Below are 24,774 nucleotides of genomic sequence, written 5' to 3' on the forward strand. Positions count from 1 at the left end.
GGAGGAAGGAATAGAAAGAACACCCTGTACTTTTGTAAGAGGAAGGAAAGATAAAATGTTGCAAATGGGAATGGCAAAAATCATACTGCATGAAAAATGGGGGCTGGGATAATTATCTGAAATTGTTGAACTCAATGTTGAGTCCGGCAGGCTGCAAAGTGCCCAATCGAAAGATGAGGTGCTGTTCCTCGAGCTTACGTTGAGCTTCATTGGAACAATGCAATAGCCCGAGGACAGAGAGATCAGAGTGGGAGTGAAGCGGTGAATTAAAGTGACAGGCGACCGGAAGCTCAGGGTCACCCTTACGGACTGAACGGAGGTGTTCCGCAAAGCGGTCGCCCAATCTGCGTTTGGTCTCCCCAATGTAGAGGAGACCACATCGTGAGCAGCGAATACAGTATAAATCGCTGTTTCACCTGGAAGGGGTATTTGGGGCCCTGGACAGTGGGAAGGGAGGAGGTAAAAGGGCATGTGTTGCATCTCCTGCGCTTGCACGGGAAGGTGCCAGGCGAAGGAGGAGGGCTGTTGGGGGTGATTGAGGAGTGGACCAGGGTGTCGCGGAGGGAGCGGTCCCTTCGGAATGCTGAAAGGGGAGGTGAGGGGAAGATGTGTTTGGTGGTGGGATTACGTTGGAGGTGGCGGAAATTGATCCGTTGAATGTGGAGGCTGGTGGGGTGAAAGGTGAGGACAAGGGGAACCCTATCGTGGTTCTGGGAGGGAGGGGAAGGGGTGAGAGCAGAAGTGCGGGAAATAGAACGGACACGGTCAAGGGCCGTGTCAACCACGGTAGAGGGGAATCCTCGGCTGAGGAAAAAGGAAGACATGTCAGAAGCACTAGTATGGAAGGTGGCATCGTCAGAACAGACGCGGCGGAGACGGAGAAACTGGGAGAATGGAATAGAGTCCTTACAGGAAGCGGGGTGGGAGGAAGTGTAGTCCAGGTAGCTGTGGGAGTCAGTGGGCTTGTAGTGGATGTTTGTTGAAAGCCGATCACCAGAAATGGAGACGGAAAAGTCAAGGAAGGGAAGGGAAGAGTCAGAGATGGACCATGTGAAGGTGAGGGAAGGGTGGAAATTGGAAGTAAAGTGAATGAACTTATCTAGTTCAGGGCGAGAGCAGGAAATGGCACCAATACAGTCATCGATGTACCGGAAAAAGAGGTGAGGGAGGGGACCTGAGTAGGACTGGAACAAAGAGTGTTCCACATATCCCATGAAAAGGCAGGCATAGCTAGGGCATAGCAACACCTTTAATTTGGCGGAAGTGAGTGGAGTCAAAGGAGAAGTTGTTCAATGTGAGAACAAGTTCAGCCAGGCGGAGGAGGGTGGTGGTGGATGGGGACTGGTTGGGCCTCTGTTCAAGGAAGAAACAGAGCGCCCGAAGGCCGTCCTGGTGGGGGATGGAGGTGTAGAGGGATTGGACGTCCATAGTGAAAAGGAGACGGTTGGGGCCAGGAAACTGGAAACTGTTAAAGTGACGGAGGGCGTCGGAAGAGTCGCGAATGTAGGTGGGAAGAGACTGGACAAGGGGAGAAAAAATAGAGTTGAGATAGGAAGAGATAAGTTCCGTGGGGCAAGAACAGGCTGAAACGATTGGTCTACCAGGGCAGTCCTGTTTGTGGATCTTGGGAAGGAGGTAGAAGCGGGCTGTGCGGGGTTGGGGGACTATGAGGTTGGCGGCCATGGAGGGAAGATCTCCAGAGGAGATGAGGTCAGTGACACACTTGGAAACAATGGCTTGATGTTTGCTAGTGGGTCATGGTCCAGGCGGAGGTAGGAGGAGGTGTTCCAGGCGGAGGTAGGAGGAGGTGTAATTCCATCTATGCAGTGTTAATGATCCAGAGCCTTCCTTTTGTTTGTAAGCCACCATAAAAAAAAAATCACAAGCCCAACATGATCATGGCCAAAGATCAGCATTGCTACATTGCACACACTGTATATCCTTGCCTTATAGTTGAGGTTAGAAAAAGTTTAATGGTATAGGAAACCCTTGAAACACCCAGCAGATGACACTGAGCTTTTAAATTCAAGCTTTAATACAAAGATCATGGGTCAGATTTTCTTGCGCCTGCACATAGAGGAAAATTGGGTGAGGAGGATTTCACACCCATGAGGAAGCCTGCCTGATTTTTACACCAATTATGGGTGTACAATCTTCTCTGTCGGATTTTTCCTGTATGTGATGCATCAAAGCAATCCAATACACTCAGGTGCAGGAACATGAAAATCTGTCCCCCATATATCCTCAGTGCTCACAACGTTCTCTTGCGGTGTAATGGCTAAATCACAATATCTTGATCTCCTCTGTGGCCTTCAAGAAGGAAAGTAAAATATTGCTTTTTTTTCAATTATTTAATAATTATGGGGCAGAAATTCCATGGGGGTTCCCTGGAGTTACAGAGCGAGACCAATGGAACCCCTGTGGAATTTAGCCCCACGCTTTTTTCATGTCTTTTACATCTAACCAACAACTACCACTTCTTCCCATCGATAGCTCCACCCTCAGTTCTGCTTCATCTACTGATATTCTTGGCCTCAGTATCCCTTCAGACCTCATGGAGCGGCCACATGTCCACGTTGGATAGAACTACTTTCAAGAAATGTTGCTTCCTTCTTTGAGAAAAATGATTCTTTTCACCTCAACAACTTTTCACTCTCCATAAATCTGAAGACTGTCCAGGACTTTAATACTGCTCCCACTTTTAGCTCCTCTCTTACACTCCTAAACCAGATGCCAGAAAACAGCTTATTCACTTCTATCCTTCAACTTCTCTTTCTCGACAGCAACTTTGCTGGTATTTCTCTATTTTTCCTTTCTTCCTTCCAAGCTTCAAACACATTGGGGGAGAAATTCGGTATCGCCCCGTTTGGGGCGCTAGTATTGGCGGTGCGCAAAGTTTAGCGCCAGGCGCAACTTATCGCCACCTCGAGCGATATTGGGTTGCAGCGCCCCTGAAGGTGATTGCGGCGTTGACTCAGGCGCTGCACGGGAGTCTTAAGGCGCTAACCCGGCGGCGCTACTCAATTTCTCGGCGGCCGGGCGCAGCGCAGGTGCTGTCAATAATCGATTTCCCCGAGACACGCTGGCACCGGCCAGCTCTTAAAGGGACAGGTCAGATAACATCAGCAGCCACACTCTACGCCTTGTAGGCCTCAAAATCGGCGGTGACCTACCTGTGGCATTCAAAACTTCCAAGACATGGAGAGGGTCAGGCAGAGAGCGGAGCGCTTTAGTGATGGGGCATTGGATGATCTGGTTGGCGCAGTGGAGCACTGGCGAGCTGTGCTGTACCCTGAGAATGGCAGGAGGCCTCATCAGAGCGAATACCGCAGAGCCTGGAGGGATGTTTCCCAAAGAGTCACCTCCAGCAGCATGGTGCCCAGGATTCCTGTGCAATGCAGGAAGCAGTTCAACGACCTCACTCGGGTCGTCAGGGTGAGTGCCTTTTACACATTCATCTTCATCCCTTCACCTGCACCTCACTTTATGGCCAGAGGGTGCGCAAAGCCCCAATGGCCATCTGCCAGCCAGCACCCATGGTCCTTTCTGGAAACACACATGCACATTCAGCTCAGTGCATAATGTAAGAGCTATTCTACCATGGGGGGCATGTAATGTCAGCTCAGGGCAGCATGTTTCATCACTTCCCGTCCTTTCTCCTGCAGGCCAAGCTGGCCAGGAACCGTAGGGAGCAGCTTCGTACCGGAGGAGGCCGGCCTCACCTGCAGACCCTCACAGACCTCGAGGAGCGAGTCCACCAAATTGTTGGAAGCCGGATGAGTGGTCCTGTCACCTCTGGAGCTGCCGACCCCATTGTGCACAGCGATGGTAAGGTCATCACCTTTTTGAGCTCTCTCCTTCCACTTGTTCCCCCCACCAGCATGCTTTTTCACTTTGGACCCAAGGCAGTGCATTGCAGCACTCATGCATCCCTTGCTGCCACCCTGTCCTTTCGCTAAAGCCACTCTTCAACCTCCCTGCTTTCAGATGCTGCATCACCAGCTCGGGAGCCGGGCCCTCAAGCTGCCACTGCCACTGACTCTGGAGGCAACGAGCAGGAGGAAGCCGGACCATCCCTACTACCCTCAGGCGAGCCAGCCCCTCTGCAGACTGGGGAGACTACTTCCCTGGAGGGGAGCGGGGGGGGGGAATGCTCCGAGGAGGAACCAGTTCCAGGAACCAGCGGGCTGCAGCAACGCAAGGGGGGTAGGGAAGATTGGGGGCCGTCTCCCCGGAGGGTGAGTCAGGCCGCGAGTGCTGCTGCACAGAGCGCAGAAGAGTTGTTAGCCCTCGCAGAAATGAGCGCCCAGGCTGGGCTGAGGCACACTGAGCTCATGGCTGCACAGAGGATAGCCCTTGTCCCCGAGAAGCCAGCCTCCTGGGTGAGCCGGGGCCTCGAAAAAGGTCTGCAACAGAAGTCTGGCGCAGGATGAAGGCGTCGTGTCTGCTGCCTGGGAACTGCGCATTCACTGCGAGGATCAGCTGTCGGTGGTCACAGACCAGCTGGACATTCAAGGAATGGAACCCCTTTCGGTTGCGGAACTCCTCCGGATTCAATACAGGCGCCCGCAAAGCCACGTGCGTGCAGTCAATGGCGCCCTGCACCATGGGGAAGTCCACTATTGCTGCAAAGCCCTCTGCGCGCTCCTTGTCTGGGGTCATTGGGAAGGAGATGTACTGCCACCTCCTTTTAAACAGGGCATCAGTCACTTGACGGATGCAGCAATGCACTGCAAACTGCGAGATGTTGGCTATGTCCCCAGTTGCGGCCTGAAAGGAGCTGCTTGCGTCGAAGTTTAGGGCAACAGTCATCTTCACAGCCACCGACAGAGATGTCCTGCACCTTATCTGAGGCTGCAGATCTGGCTGAAGCAGGTGGCACAGCTCAGTCACCACCTCCTTTCTAAAGCGCAGCCTTCTGATACACTGCTCCTCCGACATGTTCATGTAGGAAAACTGCTGTCGGAAAACCCTGCCAGCATAAGGTCTGGTGTGGCGACGTCTGTTGGCCCTCCTCCGTCTGGCCATGCCTGCCCCTCTCTCCCTGCATCTCTGTGCCCTTTCCAGATGATTCAGCAGCAGGACGTTCCCCTCCAATGCAGCCCCCATAATAAGTGCGCACAGAAAGTTTCCCCGTTTGAAATGCTCACCAACAGCAAGGTGATGGTCAGAAGGCTGAAGTTCTTCTGCCAGCGCTGGCTCAGTGGTGAAATGGCTCTCAGTGTGCAGCTCAGCAACTCTCTGTAACTCTCGAAGAAGCTGTGCTCCAAAAATGGCTGCCGCTTTTATACCACAGCAGTCGCCTTTAAAGAACGCCCCCCCAGCCCGACAGCGACTGGGGAACGTTCCAGGTAAGCTGTCCTTATTAGCGCCAGGCGGAACGGAGGGGCGCGCCACTGAATTTCCGGTCCGGGGTGCCCAAAAGGCGTTGCACACTGAAATGACGTCATGATCTGCCTGCGCCAGTGAGCGGGCGCTAAGATTTAGCGCCGGCGCAAAATGTCCGCTCAATATGGGAAGAGGCGCAGGGTTCGCTGCGCCCGGGCGCTAGTTGGTTACCGCCCCACTTCTCGGCCTCTTTAGGCGCTAATGGGTGGCGCAACCAACCGAATTTCTCCCCCATTGTTCTATATATTCATCCACTTTCCTTCTGTATTGGAATGAAGACTCATTGGGCAAGATTTTCGGGGAGCCATCAGGTGGGGTTTCAGGCGTGTGTGGGGGGGAAATCCCGACTTTGGGGGTCCCGACACCATCCCGCCCAAAACCCCGCCCCACGTAAGTTTCAGGGGCGGCGGGTACCTGCCCTGCACTGGGACCCGCCGAAACCAGGTGGGAAGGGATTAGTGCCAATTAACTGCCTGTTAACAGGTAGTTTTTAGCCTAATCCCTATTTTGAGGGGTTTCGTGTGGGTTTCCCGACGGCTCCAAACCACGCCAGGTTAGAGCAGGCGGGCCGTCGGGTTGAAGGAGTTGGAGGGGTCACGATGTCGGTGCTCAGGTGAGTGATGGGTGCATGAGTGTAAAGGTAAGTATGTTTGGTGTGTCTAAAGTGTGTAAAGAACTTTTACTTACCTTCACAGCCTTTCTTCCTGTAGCCATCGGGAGCGCAGCACTCAGCCGGAACTGAAAGCTGAACGGCTGCGATCTGTCATATGTGACAGTCTTCAGCTTTTAGTGCTGCTGAGATTTCTAAATGAGTCTGCGCAGAAGGACTCATCTTAGAAATCAGACTGTCAGTGTTTGACAGCTTCAAACAGCTGTAAAACACTGATATTTCATCTGTCAGAAATCTTGACAGATGAAATTTCAGTCTGTGACGTCACCTGTTGCCTGGTGGCCCTTAATTGGCCTGCTGAGCCCGCTGGGTGGGCTCAACAAGGTCAATCAAGGGAAAATCGCGCGGATTGGCCGGACGTCGAAGTAGGTGGGTCAGAAACCCGAAAGGGGAAGTCCCGCCTTCTTCCCGACAGGTTCGACAAAATCGACCCCATTGTTTAATTGCCAAATCTAATTGATTCTTTTCTGGAATTTCAAAACTGTAAATTCTCTACCTTCGTCAGTTTTTTTCTTCCTCCTACAACCTTCAGGTTTTAAAACAAACTCATTCTAATCACTAGTTCCCAATTTACCTCATCTGCTCTTTTTCTATGACTAATCTTGTTGGTGTCCTGTATTATAGCCTTTGCCCCTTTACTTTGGTTTCTTAACAACAAAAAGAAACAAAACAATTAAACTAAAATATACAATATATACAGGTCAGTGGCAGAAAAACAAAATTAATGGTGCAAAAATAAATCTCCGCTGTGGTGCTATGTGATCACACTCACCTAGAAACCCTGTTTCCATCTGGCGATGTCTTCTGCCTCACCTTTGCTTTAGCCTCATTGGCCATTGCCTTCTGTAGCAATGCCTGTGCCGCTGTCTCTCGCTTATTCACTGCACAGTAAGAGAAGAGTTGAGAGAGCCCGATGTTAAATTACTGTGTACAGATTGAAAAACACCCTTTCATCAGCAACAAAACAACAACTTGCATTTATATAGTGTCTTTAACATAGTACAACGTCCCAAGGCGCTTCACAGGGGCATTGTCAAACAAAATTTGACACCGAGTCACATAAGCAGATATTAGGACAGGTCAAAGCTTGGTCAAAGAGGTAGGTTTTAAGGAACATCTTAAAGGAGGTGGAGAGGCAGAGAGGTTTCGGGAGGAAATTCCAGAGCTTAGGGCCTCGGTAGGTGAAGGCACGGCCGCCGTGGAGAAATTAAAATTGAGGATGCAGAAGAGGCCAGAATTGGAGGAGCGTAGCAATCTGAGGGTTGGAGGGTTGGAGGAGGTTACAGAGATAGGGAGAGGAGAGGCCATGGAGGGATTTGAACACACAGATGAGAATTTTAAAATCGAAGTGTTGCCGGACCGGGAGCCAATGTAGGTCAGTGATCACAGGGCTGATGGGTGAATGGGATTTGGTGCGAGTTAGGATATGGGCAACAGAGTTTTGGGTGAGCTCAAGTTTACGGAGGGTGCAAGATGGGAGGCTAGCCAGGAGAGCATTGGAATAGTCTTTAGATAGGGCTTTAAACTAAATAGTGCAGGGGAGGGGGGCTTTAAACTAAATAGTGCAGGGGAGGGGGGCTTCAAACTAAATAGTGCAGGGGAGGGGGCTTCAAACTAAATAGTGCGGGGGAGGGGGGCTTTAAACTAAATAGTGCGGGGGAGGGGGGCTTTAAACTAAATAGTGCGGGGGAGGGATCCGCTAAGCCAAAATTTAAAAAGTCAAAGAAAAATGAGAAGGCAAAAGTGCAGGGTAGCGATAAGGGTAATGATAACCAGAGTGTGACTGGAAGGGACAGAGCATATACACATAAGAGGGGTCAGAGTAGGGAAAAATGGTAAAAAGACAAGTTTAAAAGCTCTATATCTGAATGCACGCAGCATTCATAACAAAATAGATGAGTTATCAAATAGAAATAAATGGGTATGATCTGACAGCCATTACAGAGACGTGGTTGCAAGGTGACCAAGGCTGGGAACTGAATATTCAGGGGTATTTGCCATTTCATAAGGATAGGCAAAAAGGAAAAGGAGGTGGTGTAGCTCTGTTAATAAGGGATGAGATCAGTGCAGAAGATCAAGACGTACAACCAGTTTGGGTGGAGATAAGAAATAATAAGGGTAAGAAGTCACTGGTGGGAGTGGTCTACAGGACCCCAAACAGTAGCCACACTGTAGGACAGAGTATAAATCAAGAAATAATAGAGGCTTGTAAGAAAGGTATGGCTATAATCATGGGAGATTTTAATCTTCATATTAATTGGACAATGCAAATTGGCAAAGGTAGGCTTGAGGAAGAGTTCTTGGAGTGTATGCGGGATGGTTTCTTGGAACAATACATTGTGGAACCAATTCCAAACTATTTTAGATCTGGTAGTGTGTAACGAGGCTAGATTAATTAACGATCTCGAAGTGAAGAATCCTCTTGGGAAGAGGGATCACAACATGGTAGAATTTCAAATTCAGTTTGAGGGTGCGAAAGCTAGGTCTCAAACTAGTGTCCCGAACTAAAATAAAGGTAATTACAAAGGAATGAAGGCAGACTTGGTTAAAGTTGCCTGGGAAAATATATTACAGGGTAAGACTGTAGCAAAGCAGTGGCAAACAGTTAAGGAGATATTTCATAAATCTCAGCAAAGATATATTCCAGTGAGAAAGAAATACTCCAAGGGTGAACCATCCATGGCTAACTAAGGAAGTAAAGGATGGTATCAAATTGAAAACAAAGGCATACAATGTTGCGAAGAATAGTGGAAGGCCAGAGGACGGGGACATTTTTAAAAACCAGCAAAGGACAACTAAAAAAATGATAGAGGGAAGATAGCAAGAAAAATAGAAAGACAGTAAGAGCTTCTACAGATATATAAAAAGGAAGAGAATAGCTAAAGTAAACATTGGTCCCCTAGAGGATGAGTCTGGGGAATTAATAGTGGGAAACAGAGAAATGGTGGAGACTTTGAACAAATATTTTGTATCGGTCTTCACGGTAGAAGACTCTAAAAGCATCCCAATAATAGATAATCAATGGGCTATTGGGGTGGGGAACTTAAAACAATCACTATCACTAGAGAAAAAGTACTAGGCAAACTAATGGGACTAAAGGTGGACAAGTCCCCCGGACCCAATGGCCTGCATCCTAGGGTCTTAAAAGAGGTGGCTGCAGAGATAGTGGATGCATTAGTTGTAATCTACCAAAATTCCCTGGATTTTGGAGAGGTCCGAGCGGACTGGAAAACCGCAAATGTAACGCCCCTATTTAAGAAAGGAGGGAGACAGAAAGCAGGCAACCATAGACCAATTAGCCTAACATCTATCATTGGGAAAATGCTGGAGTCCATCATTAAGGAAGTGATAGCAGGACATTTAGAAAATCATAATATAGTCAAGCAGAGTCAGCATGGTTTTATGAAAGGGAAATCATGTTTGACAAATTTGCTGGAGTTCTTTGAGGATGCAACGAGCAGGGTGGATAAAGGGGAACCAGTAGATGTCGTGTATTTGGATTTCCAGAAGGTATTCGATAAAGTGCCACATAAAAGGTTACTGCACAAGATAAGAGCTCACGGGGTTGGGGGTAATATATTAGCATGGATGGATAGTGGAATGGCTAACTAACAGAAAACAGAGAGTCGGGATAAATGGGTCATTTTCAGGTTGACAAACTGTAACTAGTGGGGTGCCGTAGGGATCAGTGCTGGGGCCTCAACTATTTACAATCTATATTAATGACTTGGATGAAGGGACCGAGCGTAATGTAGCCAAATTTGCTGATGATACAAAAATAGGTGGGAAAGCAAATTGTGTGGAGGACGCAATGAATCTCCAAAGGGATATAGAAGGGCTAAGTGAGTGGGCAAAAATCTGGCAGATGGAGTATAATGTGGGTAAATGCGAGGTTATCCACTTTGGTAGGAAAAATAAAAAAGCAAATTATTATTTAAATGAGGGGAGATTACAAAATGCTGAGGTACAGAGGGATCTGGGGGTCCTTGTACATGAATCACAAAAAGTTAGCATGCAGGTACAGCAAGTAATTAGGAAGGCAAATGGAATGTTGGCCTTTATTGCAAAGGGAATGGAGTATAAAAGTAGGGAAGTCCTGTTACAACTGTACAGGGCGTTTGGTGAGACCACACCTAGAGTACTGTGTACAGTTTTGGTCTCCTTATTTAAGGAAGGATATACTTGCATTGGAGGCAGTTCAGAGAAGGTTCACGAGGTTGATTCCGGAGATGAAGGGGTTGTCGTATGAAGAAAGGCTGAGCAGGTTGGGCCTATACTCATTGGAGTTTAGAAGAATGAGAGGGGATCTTATTGAAACATATAAGATTCTGAAGGGACTTGGCAGGGTAGATGCAGAGAGGATGTTTCCCCTCGTGGGGGAATCTAGAACTAGGGGGCATAATTTCAGAACAAGGGGAAACCCTTTTAAATCGGAAATGAGGAGGAATTTCTTCCCTCATAGTGTTGTGAATCTTTGGAATTCTCTTCCCCAGAGAGCTGTGGAGGCTGGGCCATTGAATATATTTAAGGTGGAGATAGACAGATTTTTGAATGGTAAGGGAGTCAAGGGTTATGGGGAGCGGGCAGGGAAGTGGAGTTGAGGCCAAGATCAGATCAGCCATGATCTTATTGAATGGCGGAGCAGGCTCGAGGGGCAAAATGACCTACTCCTGCTCCTACATCTTATGTTCTTATGTTCTAGTCGAGTCTAGAGATAACAAAAGCATGAATGAGGGTTTCAGCAGCAGATGAGCCGAGGCAGTGGTGGTGACATGCAATGTTACGGAGGTGGAAGTAGGTGCTCTGGGTGATGGAAGCGGCTATGGGATCAGAAGCTCCTCTTGGGGTCAAATAGGACGCCAAGCTTGCATATTATCCTATACCTCAGTGAGTATACACACACACTAGGCACTGAAAATATGCAGATCTCTTGCACTTACGGCCATATTTCCTCTTCAATGATGCTCTGATTATATCGCTACCAAAATCCATGCTGTGCCGTTTTGCTCGGTATTCAAAGAACCAATCTCCAGTCTGTTTCTTTAGCGTTCTGGTGAAGAACATAGGATTATAGTAACTGTGGAATTTCACTTCCTTGGTCTTTTAACTATGAAGGTTTGTGTTGAAGATTTAATCTGGACTGCACTTTTGAAATTGAAGTAATTCTTACTGGTATTGGATTAATCTCGAACATCAATTCCCTGTTTCAGATCCAAAATTTACTTTCTCTAAGGTATAGCATGCTTAGATCATGTTGACATTGGGCAATCCAATTAAGTCTCTTCCCAGAGCCTTGCTTAAAATGGCTGCTGGATGACATGATAATAGTTTGCAATCAGTTTTGTCAGCAATCAGAGTCATGCAAATCAATTGAAAGACACAGGCACATCATTCAAAAGTCACATTTGAGGAAGAGGGATTCTGCAAAAGCTTTTAGAAATGCCATGGGGTTGGTATTCTAGGAGGGAGGCCTCCACAGTCAACGGAACACAACACAGTCAACCAGTGCCCTATCCCTCAATGCCTTTGGAATTAGGAGTAAGTGATGGATTTCATGAAGGAAATTCCTCAGGACAAAACAACTATCAAGGGTCAATATACTCCAAGCAGGCCGAGACATGGACCTCATTCTTTTTCCTACCACTTGTCAAAGATACGTAGATTATTATCAATGCTGAGCAGGTCTTCCACCTTAGTGTCTACATCTTTGGACTAAATTTATGAATGCACGTTCTTGGCCTGCATACTCCCCATGATTTCTCAGTAAGCACTCCCAGTGGTTAAGGTTCCCTACGAGGAGTGTGATTTCATAAAATCGGCCCTCAAATGTCCATCATGTTCCAACACTAGGGCTTTGACAAAGGACCCTGGATCTTGTGTATCTGAATTTCTTCATACATCTCACTATCATGGCATTCTCCGTTTAGAATAATAGAATGGCCCTGAAGTTTTAGTGTCAGCCAGATTAACCCGAGTTCAATCTTGTTGATTTTCCTGCATTTTTGGTGCAAGATGTTTGTGACCTATTTTTCATCCAAGTACTCCCCCAATGACTAATTTGAAAAATACTCTTTGATGTTTTTAGAAAAACAGCAAACTACGTAATCCAATGTGAACCCGTCATCTTGGATCTTCTTTCTTCCAGGCATCTCTTGTGGCATACTCTGGAATCTCATGGATCTAGGAGTGGTTCCATTCATTGCACTGAGAGCCCTGACTTAGGTCTGACATAGAGCTGATCCAGTGTTGCTCACCTCAGTAAAACATAGTACTGTACCAGGCTGGTATGCTGTATGCAAAAATGTTCTCCCCCGGGCTTTTCTTCCTTCAAACAAAATACGAATAAGTAAAAGTCACACTCACGACTCCTTGATGCACACAGTGCATTTCCATCTTCCATCCACACCGCTAACGCCACATTCCTTACACACCAGGTGGTTACACTGCTTGCACACATTTCCACTCTTGACAATGCGGCCCAGTGTCTGCTGGCATCGTGCACAAGTCTTGTCACTGTAGTCCTGACTGCCACGTTTTGCTCCCTTACGCCGAATTTCCAGCAGCTCATTCTTCAACTTTCTTAAAAAAAGAGAAGCCAAGACACTGTGTGATTATGGGACATCGTCAGCACAAACCCTAATCTGCATCCATTCAAAAGGAGACTTGCACTGAAAGATGACATCAATTACATTATTAGCTCCTATTAAGGACAACAGTCGCACCAACCTAATTGCACCTTTTTAAAAGAATTTGCTCTCCGGATGTGGATGACACTCTCAAGGCTGCACTTACTGTCCATCCCTAATTGCCCTTAGGAGATGGTGATGGGTATTTTTGAACTGCTGCAATTCTCATTAATAGAACCACAGCACTAAAGCAGAATGGAATGGCAGGCGGGATCATGAGGTCTCTGTAGGGACGCAATTAACAATTAACCTATATTCACAGAGCAAGAAGGGCAAAATCATACACATCTCATACATACCTTCTGCTAGCACCTATAACAGCAGTATCATCTCAGTCAGAGGTTTGCAAACTGAGGGGCTCAGCAAGGATATCAGGGCTGGTGGTGGGTTGAGGAGGACAGGTTGGTCGAGAAGAAGAGCCACCGATGCAATCTCCAATAGCCAGAGGTGATGCATCAAAAGTCTGAATTTCTTTAATTTTTAAAGTTTAAGTTTAAATTCAAAGAAAAAGTTTACAGTGATGCAGCCTTGCAAAGGGCAATCTCAGCACAGCACGGGATGCGTGAATTCCCACTGATTTCTAAAAGTGGAAGTTGGACCAATCAGAGCTGCTTCTGGTGCACAGTGATCAGAAGCAGCTCTGATTGTCTCAGCTTTGCACAAAATTCAACAAATATTTTCCTGAAAGAGAGGCAAATGAATTGCAGGATTTCACCTGGGTTCAAAATCCATTTTCAGAGGACTTTGTAGCAAAAGCCAAGACTACCATGAGTCTAAAAGAGAATTTCATCAACGGTGCTGGTGACTCTGTTTTGAGAGACAATGTTAAAGTCATGCCTCTTGGTCAGTGCTGCCTCTTAATTCAAAGAGATTGCTGAGTTGTCCAGAAGAACGGCAGAAATAAATGTTCACATTGAGCCAGCGTATCCATGTGAAATGGGATTTTCTTCACTTATTTTACATCAAAAAAAAATATAGCAGCAACTTCAATTTAGAGACTGATTTGCGTATGAACCTCTCCAAAATCAAACCGAGATTGCACTAACAAACAGGCTCATCCTACTCACCGATATACGGGTGAGTCGTCAAGTGTTCCTTTTATGTTCAAGTTTATTCAGCTGTTTCAAACTGGCACTGTGCTTTCTGTCTTAAGCATTATATTATGTTAGCTGAGAGAATAAAATCTTCTTGTTCTGTGTAAAAAATATTGGAGGTGGTGAAATTGGTCTTTGCCAGTGGTGCAAAACAGGCTTATATAGTGTTTCGGTGCTTGATTTTTGGAAAAGAAAATTGTGTAAAATGGGCTGCCAATTTGTCATTGCCTGTTTCGCACTACTGACGAGAACTAATATCACCTCCACTGTTTCTTAAACAGAGGGATGAGCACATTAAACATGAATCTCCAAAGTGGGGTCCAGCAAAAAAAAATTGGGAACCTGTGATCTAAGTACAAGGAGCAGGTAACCCTGTACCATTGGCCCTGCTGCCTGGCTGTACATCTACAATTCACTCTTATGTTGATGCAGTTATGAGAAAAGTACCTTTTTGCCATAAAAGCATTTTGTCATAAGTGTTGTCAAGGGAGATATCTGAAATTATTGCTGTTTGTCAGTCTTCCGTACTTACTGTCCTTATGGTTTAAAACCGCTGGTTGGACGTTGCCTGGGAGCAGAAATTTTGTCCAGAATGACCCTTGATGTGGTATCACAAATGGAGGGATTTAGAAACAATCACATCAGTAATTTTATTCCAACACCTTCTCTCCCCTCATTACCTTATTCGCTTTTCCTCAGATGTCTGCACCTCCTCATCTCGGATGAGAACTTTCATGATGGCTTCCTTCTCTTTATCTGTCAGGAACGACAAGTTGATCACCTCCATCTGTTTTGTCATAATGGGGTAATCACCAAGGGGTTGACGTCTGTACAAACTGCAACAACTTCGTTCTTACCAAGTGTGAGCAATAGAAGGTTTCAGAATGTTCAATACTGAAACAGAAATACCATGAATTTAAAGCCTTTGGTATTAAAAATAAATTGATTTTATTGAAGGGAAAAGAAAATCAAAATTTGTAGACAATGCTGAGTATTCACTAACCACAATGGTTCTGACTGATCTGCGTGTTAAGTCACGAGACTGTCCAGCGATCGTTGTCCAGTCTGACATTGTGTTGCTGTCCATCCACTGGGTGAACTCATTTAACAGAGTCACCAGTCCGGCTGCAACCATTTAAGCATTTCATCAAATTAGATCCTAGAAATGAAACAAATGCAGAACTATTACAATTGTAGAATGGAACTAACCCAGGCATGCCATTGGCTGTGTAATCCTAGCGACGATAGCGAGTTTGGATTGCTGCAATGTGCTGTTCTCGAGGCTGAGAACAGGAATGCCATCCTAATTAATGCAGTCTTAAATCGGTCAAATTGAAGGCAGGACCCAATATAAGATACAGTTATGCTAAAGTCATACAGATGGCACCTCGTACAAACCTTAATATTTTTCTGGTCGGGGGCCATAATATCACAAGTAAAGGTGGTTACATTGTCTCATCAATAAACCTGGCTAACCAGTCAACCAACTTCTGGAGTCAGCAGTGGTTTCTGCATGATATACAACACATCTCTTAGACCTTTGAGTAAATCTCCAATTCCTTGGACACTTGATTTTCTTAACAGTTTTAAATCTGTAATTCTGAATGTTTTTAGAAATGCCTTGAACAAAGTGCTAGCCTGGCTGATGCTTTGTACAAAACTGCTTTGCAAACACTTCAAAGTATTGTATTTTGCTTTTTAACTTGCAAAATATACTTACTGCCAGTTACTTTAATACTGGTGAACTTTGCATATTGGGATCTTACTGAGTCACAATTATCATATCTACCCCACCTCCCACCCCCAGTCAGATATCTATATACATTCAAGTTCAGCATTGCCATTTAAATTGTACTCAAACTAATTTTGACAGCAGTGATTAGCAAGCACAAAGACAACACAAACTGCACCAACAAGAAAAGAACAGGACTTGCCCCACCCACCGGCCTAAATACCTCAATCGTTCTTCCAGTTAAATATCTCCCTCCTAAACCAACACTAGAACACGATAAATATGTTTGAACAGTAAGGCCATAACTGTGACAAAATTAAGAAAAGAGGACAGCTAGCCCACCTCTTACAAACACCTTTGCCTATTTATTCCACACAGAATACTCAAACTAGTAGATGCCAAGATCAGAGCTCAGTACTTAGTGTTGGGAATGCTGTCTCCTGAACAAATTCACATACCTGATGATGTTGGCATTGAAACCGAGTTACCAACACAACATAACAACATCACTAGCCCATTGTTAAAAGAGGCCGATTTGTAAAGGTCTTCAAATGGGTCACATAAAACTGGAGCCTTTGTTTATTTGTACAGAACAACGTAATTGCTGTCAATCAGGGTGCAGCCAATTCCTACCAACCCGTATACAAGTAGTGACAACACTGCTTTGGTGCAGAGTACACACAGTCAGCCAGAGAGCAGATGACTCCCAGGGGGAAAAATTGGGTGAGTAGCACCACCTGTTAGCGCCTAAAGAGGCAGTCAGTGGCTGTAGCGCCACTGGCTGCGCCTCCCGCGATATTCAGCAGGGGCGCTAATGGTGGTGTTAGCCTTTTGCGCTGCGCCGCCACCGATGACGTCATCGGTGTGCGCAGCGCCCCATTCGTGCCCCGATCGCGATATTTGGTAGCGAACGCCGCTGTAGCGCCGTTCGCTACGCGCGCCCAGTTCACGGGGCCTTGCTGCACCGGCAGAGGCGCAAGTTAAGGTGGAGGTACGGGGCGGCCGCTTTTTCGGCGGCCGCCTGCCAGCACCTCCGCCCCCGGCCTCCTGTTCCCCCCCACCCCGCGGCATTGCCGCTGTTTCCTGACAGTCCGGCACTTCTCCTTGGTGCCGGGCTCTTTTGCCGGCACTCGCGATCGGGGCTCGCGCTGTTGCAGGCCCCTCCCCCTTAACAGTGGGAGGAAGGCCTGCAGTACCGCAGCATGCTGTGCCGCAGCATGTGGCGCTGTGGCACGTAGCGCTGCGAAATTCACTTTCAGCGCCCTAAGAGGGACGCGGAGCGCCTCAAGCCGCGCCCCGTCTCCCTCTAGGGGCACTTCAACTAAATTTGCGGCAATCGCGGCGCAAATTCCAGCGCCCAGGCGAACTTTGCGCCGCTTGGGCACCTCAGGTCAATTTCTAGGCCCCAATCTCTAAACAGTAGCCAGGCAGTAATGAAAAATGAGGCAGTCGACTCTAATTTCTCTCCATGGATGTTGCCTGGCCTGCTGAGTTTTTCCAGCATTTTCTGTTGTTATTTCGGATTTCCAGCATCTGCAGTATTTTGCTATCGTACCAGTAATAAGGTTACCCTGGTACGGGTAGCTATTTTTGGAACTTTATGGTCAGCCCAGGGCCATAGGATTTACTATCAAAACTGGGACAACAGTTACATCTGAGGGTGCAGTGCAAAGTTTTATCAGGTATAGGACACATATCCACTTTAGATTTTTGTTGACAAGTGCATGCTTACATCAGGTGAGCTGGAAACAGGAGCACTGTATGTCCACCGACTGTCAGGAATATCAGAATCCGTTTCCATCTGCCACCTACCCTAATCCCGTTTGGGCTTCCAGAGTCAGAAATGTCCTACCCAAGTCCCAACACAGCTCCTATTGAATCGTGTTGCTGCCATAATAAAAGTGGAAATGATTGAATCTGCCCACATTATATATAACCGCATTCAATCATATCTGCCTTTACTATAGCAGCAACAGGATTCAGTGGGAGCCATGGTGGCAAGGGGGCAGCACTGACCCTGGGAGCAATATGGCACTCGGTTAGGCAACGGGGAAGGGCTGACTCTGGGGGCAACAGGGCGACTTAAGTAGGGGGTGGGCAGAGAGAGAGGAGAGCCCATGAGCAGCGCTGGGTTGAACACTGTGCCAGCATGCGAAGGGAAAGAGGGGAGTGACACTGTGTAGTTATGGGCGGGCAGACAGTAAGGGGGAGAAATTCGGTATCGCCCCGTTTGGGGTGCAATTATCGGCCGGGCGCAAAGTTTAGTGCCTGGTGCTAATTATCGCCTCCGACTGCAAACTTGGCTTCCATCGCCCCTGGAGTTGATTAGAGCGCTAAATCAGGTGCTACACACCTCTCTTAAGGCGCTAACACAGAGGAGCGAGGCGCTAACTCAGAGCACGGGTGCAGCGCAGGCGATGTCAGTTAGTGATGGAACACAGACACACTGACGCCGGTCAGTTCTTAAAGGGGAAGGTCAATCTTGTTCTCCAGCCACACCCTACTCATTGGAGCCTTGAATCTCGACCTGGAGACCCCTGTGATTACATTTTCCAGCCAACGACTATGGAGAGGGTGAGAGAATGAGCTCAGCACTTCAGCGAGCGGGCCTTGGGGGCTCTGGTTGGCGCGGTGGAGCGCAGAAGATCTATACTCTTCCCCGAAAGTGGCAGGAGGCCTTTGCCGCGCGACTACAGAAGAGTGTGGAGGGAGGTGGCTCAGCACGTCTCCTCCAGGAGCATGGTGACCAGGACCCATACTCAATGTCGCAAAAAGTTCAACGACCTCACTCGGGTCGTCAGGGTGAGTGGCTTTTTTCAATACCTCTCCATCCCTCCATTTCAACCTCACTCTATGGCTAGCGGGTCTTAAAACCCCAATGCCCAACACTCATCCAACACCTATGGCCCTCTCATGAAACACACATGCACATTCCACACCTTGCAAACATTAAGGGCTATTCAATTATGGGAGGCACGTCAGGCAAGACCATGGCTGTATATTTACTCAGGTGCCGTCCTTTTTCTTGCAGGTTAAGCTATCTTATAATAGGAGACAGCACCAACGGACAGGTGGAGGGTGGCCTCAGCTGCAAACAATCAGCGATCTTGAGGCGTGAATCCACAGGATTGTGGCAAACCGGGTGATCGGTCCCGTCGCCCCTGGAGAGGCCGACCCCGTTCGGGACAGCAATGGCAATGGTCATCACCTTTTTCTCCTCTCTCAGATCACTTGTCCCTCACAACACCAGCCTTTGACACTTTCAATCCAACTTATTAAATCGCTGCACTCCTTCCTCCCTTACTGCCCCCCTGTCCTCACACTAAAGCCACTCTTGTATCTCCCTGGTTTCAGATGGTGATTCTCCAGCTGAGGAGACGGGCCCTGAAGCTGCCAGTGGGAGCAAAGCCACAGGCAAGGAGCAGGAGGAGGAAGAGGAAGCTGGCGCATTAGCACCACCCTCTCCCGAGGAAGCCCATGCCCACACTGGGACCATGTCTTCCCTGGAGGGGAGCAGGGGAGAAGGGTCTGATGATGGTGAAGCTCCGGGACCCAGCAGGCTGCAGCAACGCGATGTGGCTAGGGAAGCTCGGGGGCCTTCTCCCCGGAGGGAGAGTATGCCAGCGAGTCCTGCTGCACTGGACGCAGAGGAGGAGCGGCTCATCGCTGAAATGAACACCCAGGTGGTGGACATGCACACTCAGCTCATGGGTGCAGTGGGAAGGGTGCCCCATTGCATTGATACGAACATACGAATTAGGAGCAGGAGTAGGCCACTCGGCCCTTCAAGCCTGCTCCGCCATTCAATAAGATCATGGCTGATCCGATTACTCCACATTCCCGCCTACCCCTGATAACTTTTCACCCCCTTGCTTACCAAGAATCTATCTACCTCTGCCTTAAAATTATTCAAAGACTCTGCTTCCACTGCCCTCTGAGGAAGAGAGTTCCAAAGACTCATGACCCTCTGAAAAAAAAATTCTCCTCATCTCTGTCTAAATGGGCGACCCGTTATTTTTAAAACAGTGACCCCTAGTTCTAGATTCTCCCACAAGAGGAAACATCCTCTCCACATCCACCCTGTCCAGACCCCTCAGGATCTTATATGTTTCAATCAAGTCACCCCTTACTCTTCTAAACTCCAGTGGATACAAGCCTAGCCTGTCCAACCTTTCCTCAAGACAACCCGCCCATTCCAGGTATTAGTCTAGTAAACCTTCTCTGAACTGCTTCCAATGCATTTACATCCTTCCTTAAATAAGGAGACCAATACTGTACACAGTACTCCAGATGTGGTCTCACCCATGCCCTGTATAACTGAAGCATAACCTCCCAACTTTTGTATTCAATTCCCCTCGCAATAAATGATAACATTCTATTAGCTTTCCTAATTACTTGCTGTACCTGCATAGTAATCTTTTGCGATTCATGCACCAGGACACCCAGATCCCTCTGCATCTCAGAGCTCTGCAATCTCTCACCATTTAGATAATATGCTTCTTTTTTATTCTTCCTGCCAAAATGGACAACTTCACATTTTCCCACATTATACTCCATTTGCCAGATCTTTGCCCACTCACTTAACCTATCTATAGGCCTTTGTAGCCTCCTTATGTCCTCTTCACAATTTACTTTCCTACCTATCTTTGTGTCATCAGCAAATTTAGCAACTATACCTTCGGTCCCTTCATCCTAGTCATTTATATAAATTGTAAAAAGTTGAGGCCCCAGCACTGATCCCTGTAGCACACCACTCGTTACATCTTGCCAATCAGAAAATTACCCATTTATGCCTACTCTCTGTTTCCTGTTAGCTAGCCAATCTTCTATCCATGCCAAAGTTACCCCCTACACCATGAGCTTTTATTTTCTGCAATAACCTTTGATGTGGCACCTTATCAAATGCCTTCTGGAAATCTAAGTACAGTACATCCACTGGTTCCCCTTTATCTACAGCACATGTTACTTCCTCAAAGAACTCCAATAAATTGGTTAAACATGATTTCCCTTGCACAAAACCATGTTGACTCTGCCTGATTACTTTGAACTTTTCTAAATGCCCTGCTGAAACATCTTTAATAATAGCTTCTAACATCTTCCCTATGGCAGATGTTAAGCTAACTGGCCTGTAGTTTCCTGCTTTCTGTCTCCCAACCTTTTTGAATAAAGGAGTTACATTCGCTATTTTCCAATCTAATGGAACCTTCCCCGAATCTAGGGAATTTTGGAAAATTAAAACCAACGCATCAACTATCTCACTAGCCACTTCTTTTAAGACCCTAGGATGAAGTCCATCAGGACCCGGGGACTTATCAGCCCGCAGCTTCAACAATTTGCTCAGTACCACTTCCCTGGTGATTATAATTTTCTTGAGTTCCTCCCTCCCTTCCATTTCCTGATTTACAGCTATTTCTGAGATATTACTTGTATCCTCTATTGTGAAGACCGATGCAAAATACCGGTTCAATTCAACTGCCATCTCCTTATTTTCCATTATTAATTCCCCAGACTCACTTTTTATAGGACTGGCAAGGAGCGTGGAGCACTTTGCTATAGCACAGGCGGATGCCACGCTAATGCTTAGTGCTGCAATTCAGTCACTGGCTGCCATGATCCAATCTCAGACTGGTCTCATTGAGGTCACGCAAGCACTGACTGCTGCCATTGTTGCTGGTTCGGACACATTTCCCTGGGGCTCTCACCACGCCACAGCAGGCCAGCAATCTGTGCTCCAGCAGATTGCTCCGGATGCTGAGGTGCTGCCCCGTGGGAGTGCCAGTGTGTTGGTCGAGCAGGGAGTTGCTGTCCTCTCTCAAGATGACAGCATTCCTGCTGCCACCACTGTCACTTCCCCATTGCACTTGCCACCACCTGTAGCCCAGACTGCTGCTGCCCATGCAGAGCCCATGGTGGTCTGCTTCCGGGCCCTCCAGGCCCAGAGCTGGTTGAGGACGTCCTTCAAGGGCATCTGTAGTCTCAGGTTCTGCCAATCAGCAGTCTTCCACCAGCCTTTCTGCAGCCACTGGGGCCCCATTACGGAGGAACAGTAGGGTGGGAAGGGGGGGGGGGGGAAAGTGCGCAAGGGAAGGAGATCACCCTCGAAAGGCAAAAAGTAGGAGGGGTGACGAAATGTTGTTAAATTTTTTATTATAGGCCGAGGTTCATGTTCAAACTTTTGTTTAGTGTTTTGGACATTATTTCCAGGTTGTGAGAACCAGTAATGTTAATGAATGATTTTTTGTGTTTGTTTCTATTAGTTTGTCATGACGAAATGACACACACAGAGTTTGTAAAATAAAAAAGTTTTTGTATTCAAAATGTAGAGGTTTGGCCTTTGGAATCATTGCTGCCTTGGCTGGCTTTGGGGTTGCGGGTTGCTTTCATTCATGTTGTTCTCCATGTCAGAAGCCATTTCCTCAGTAGGGGCCTAGAAGCGGCTTGTTATCAGCCGTTAACGGACAGCCCTTGCAGTTTCAACATTGTGGGCCTCCCTCCTGCCTTGGTGCTGCTGCTGATCATCCTCCTCCTCTGGTGGTGCTCCAAGGGCTGGTGGCATTGGCTGGGTCCTGAGGATTGCCAGGTTATGAAGCATGCAGCACACAACTATGAAGAGGGAGACTCGCTCAAGTGAGTACTGCAGGGCTCCTCCAGAGTGGTCCAGACAGCAGAACCGTTGCTTGTGCACGCCGATCGTCTGCTCAACGATGTTCCTGGTGGCGAGATGGCTCTCATTGTACCGCAGCTCAGCAGGGGTGTTGGGGTTATGGAGCGGTGTCATCAGCCAGGTGCACAGTGGATAACCCTTGTCCCTGAGGAGCCAACCACTTGGCTAATGCGGTGCCTGTAAAAGTTCTGGCACAGCAGTCTGGCGCAGGATGAAAGCATCGTGGCTGCTGCCAGGATAGCGGGCATTGACAGCAAGTATCAGCTGTATGTGGTCACAGACCAACTGGACGTTTAAGGAGTGGAACCCCTTGCGGTTTCGGAAAACCTCTGCATTCTCATGCAGTGCCCGCAATGCCACATGCATGCAGTCAATGGCGCCCTGCACCATGGGGAAGCCCACTATCATCGCAAAGCCAATGCGGGTTCATGCTGTTTGGTCCGGATCATGGGGAAAGAGATGTACTGGCGTCTCCTTCTATAGAGGGCATTTGTGACCTGACGGATACAGCAATGAACCGCAAACTGGGAGATATTGGCGATGTCCCCAGTAGCTGCTTGAAAGGAGCCAGTGGCATAAAAGTTCAGAGCCACTGTGACCTTCGCAGCCACCGACAGAGATATCCTGGTCCTCAGTAGAGGCTGCAGATCTGGCTGCAGCAGGTGGCAGAGCTCTGTGACCACCTCCTTGCTGAAGCGCAGCCATCGCAAACACTGCTCCTCAGACAAATTAATGTAGGAGAATTGTTCCCGAATACCCTGGGAGGGTAAGGTCTCCTGTGCAGAGGCCTGCTGGCCCTCCTCCGTCTGGCCATGATTGCCATTCTCTCTCTGCATCTCTGTTGCCTCCGATTCTGCAGGCTCAGGACAACACCCCGAATCAGTGCAGCCCCCATAATCTCTTGGCAATCGAAGTAATGAAGGTCAAATGCAAACGTACCTGCAAAGTGATGCTCAGTAGCCAAAACTACTTCACACAGTGTTGACTCTATGCAGAAGTCTCTCTCTCTCTGTCAGAATGAGTGGTGCAAAAATGTCTACCACAGAAAATGCCAGGAAGAAGCCACCTTTAAATACTGGCCCCCCAGCCCCTCACCGACTGGGAAACGTTCCAGTCTCCGTGTCGTTGCTTGAGTCAGGCGGAAAGGAGGAGGGCGCCATTCAATATCCGGTCCGGGGCGCCAACAGGGCGTTGCATGCTCGACTGACGTCACGATCTGCGAGCGCAGGAAATCGGACGGTAAACTTTTGCGTCGCCGCAAAAACTCCAGTCAATTTTGCGAGTGGCGCAAACATCGCCGCGCCCGCACGCTAGTTGCTTTGTGCCCCATTCGTGCCCTCTAAGCCAACCAAATTTTCCCCCCTAAGTGTGCCAGCTTGGGTGGGAGAGGAAAAGCAAGAGTCCATGATGTACATTATATCCACTTCTAAAATTGCCACCATACCATTGTTTAGTCTTCAACACATAAATTCAAGTACAGTAACATGTAATGAACATAAAATGTAAGCTTACGAAGGATTCAAGCTATGTTGCATCAAATTCCTAATTAGCAGGCTGCAAAGATTATATGCAAGAGTCAGTAACATGGAATCTGGACATTCTAGTTATGTAATACAACTAGGCATGCAAATTATACAGGTATGAATATGCAGACAGAGCCATGACCACACTATTCAAAACACAAAAAAAGATGATCAGATTTTTGAATTATTTCCAAGAAACTTATTTTAGTTTGAATAAATGAGAGCGAGAGAGAAAGTTACAGATAGATACACAGAAAGAGTGAAAGACAAGTAGGCAGACAATCAAATAAACAGAATCAGGCAAAGCACTGAATTGCTCTTCTCTGTGGAAGTAGGATGCTGGCTCACAACAGGCAATTGTTTCATGACCTGGCTAAAGGCGATCTCAGATCTCAGCATCCCACACGCACATACTGTGCCAGTAGAACTCTGTAGTCAAGACAGACCTTTGTACAGTTGCAGAGACTGTACAGTTACAGAAACATAGAAGATAGGAGCAGGAGTAGGCCATTCGGCCCCTCAAGTCTGCTCCGCCATTCAATGAGATCATGGCTGATCATCCAAATTCAGTACCCTGTCCCTGCTTTCTTCCCATATCCCTTGATTCCTTTAGCCTTAAGAAATATATCCAACTCCTTCTTGAATATATTTAAGAATGAATTGGCCTCAACTGCCTTTTGTGGTAGAGAATTCCACAGGTTCACCACTCTCTGGGTGAAGAAATTCCTCCTCATCTCAGTCCTAAATGGCTTACCCCTTATCTTTAGACTGTGGCCCCTGGTTCTGGACTCCCCCACTATCGGGAACATCCTTCCTGCATCTAGTCTGTCCAGTCCTGTTAGAATTTTATAAGTTTCAATGAAATCCCCTCTCATTCTTCTAAACTCCAGCGAATACAAGCCCAATCGACCCAATCTCTCCTCATACGTCATTCCTGCCATCCCAGGTATCAGTCTGGTGAATCTTCGCTGCACTCCTTCCATGGCAAGAACATCCTTCCTAAGATAAGGCGACCAA

General features: G+C 47.5%; 1 protein-coding gene across 4 annotated transcripts in view; it reads right to left on the reverse strand.

The window, feature by feature from the left end:
- The window catches only part of sytl4 (synaptotagmin-like 4), a 115,488-nt gene that overhangs the window by 56,421 nt on the left and 34,293 nt on the right, over positions 1-24,774 (reverse strand). For 3 of the 4 annotated variants that reach the window (XM_085996309.1, XM_085996291.1, XM_085996299.1), the window contains 5 exons: positions 14,842-14,997; positions 14,519-14,732; positions 12,422-12,637; positions 10,999-11,108; positions 6,831-6,939 (listed from right to left, as the gene is read on the reverse strand). In XM_085996309.1, the coding sequence (XP_085852435.1) occupies positions 6,831-6,939; positions 10,999-11,108; positions 12,422-12,637; positions 14,519-14,637 (554 nt within the window). In that variant the 5' untranslated portion in view covers positions 14,638-14,732; positions 14,842-14,997. The remainder of the gene's footprint in view (positions 1-6,830; positions 6,940-10,998; positions 11,109-12,421; positions 12,638-14,518; positions 14,733-14,841; positions 14,998-24,774) is intronic. The other variant, XM_085996317.1, reaches the window with a different exon arrangement.

This window comes from Somniosus microcephalus, chromosome 1 (genome assembly GCF_052327205.1).
Source record: "Somniosus microcephalus isolate GS21.2 chromosome 1, FLI_Smic_1.0, whole genome shotgun sequence".
NCBI classification, from domain to species: Eukaryota; Metazoa; Chordata; class Chondrichthyes; order Squaliformes; family Somniosidae; genus Somniosus; species Somniosus microcephalus.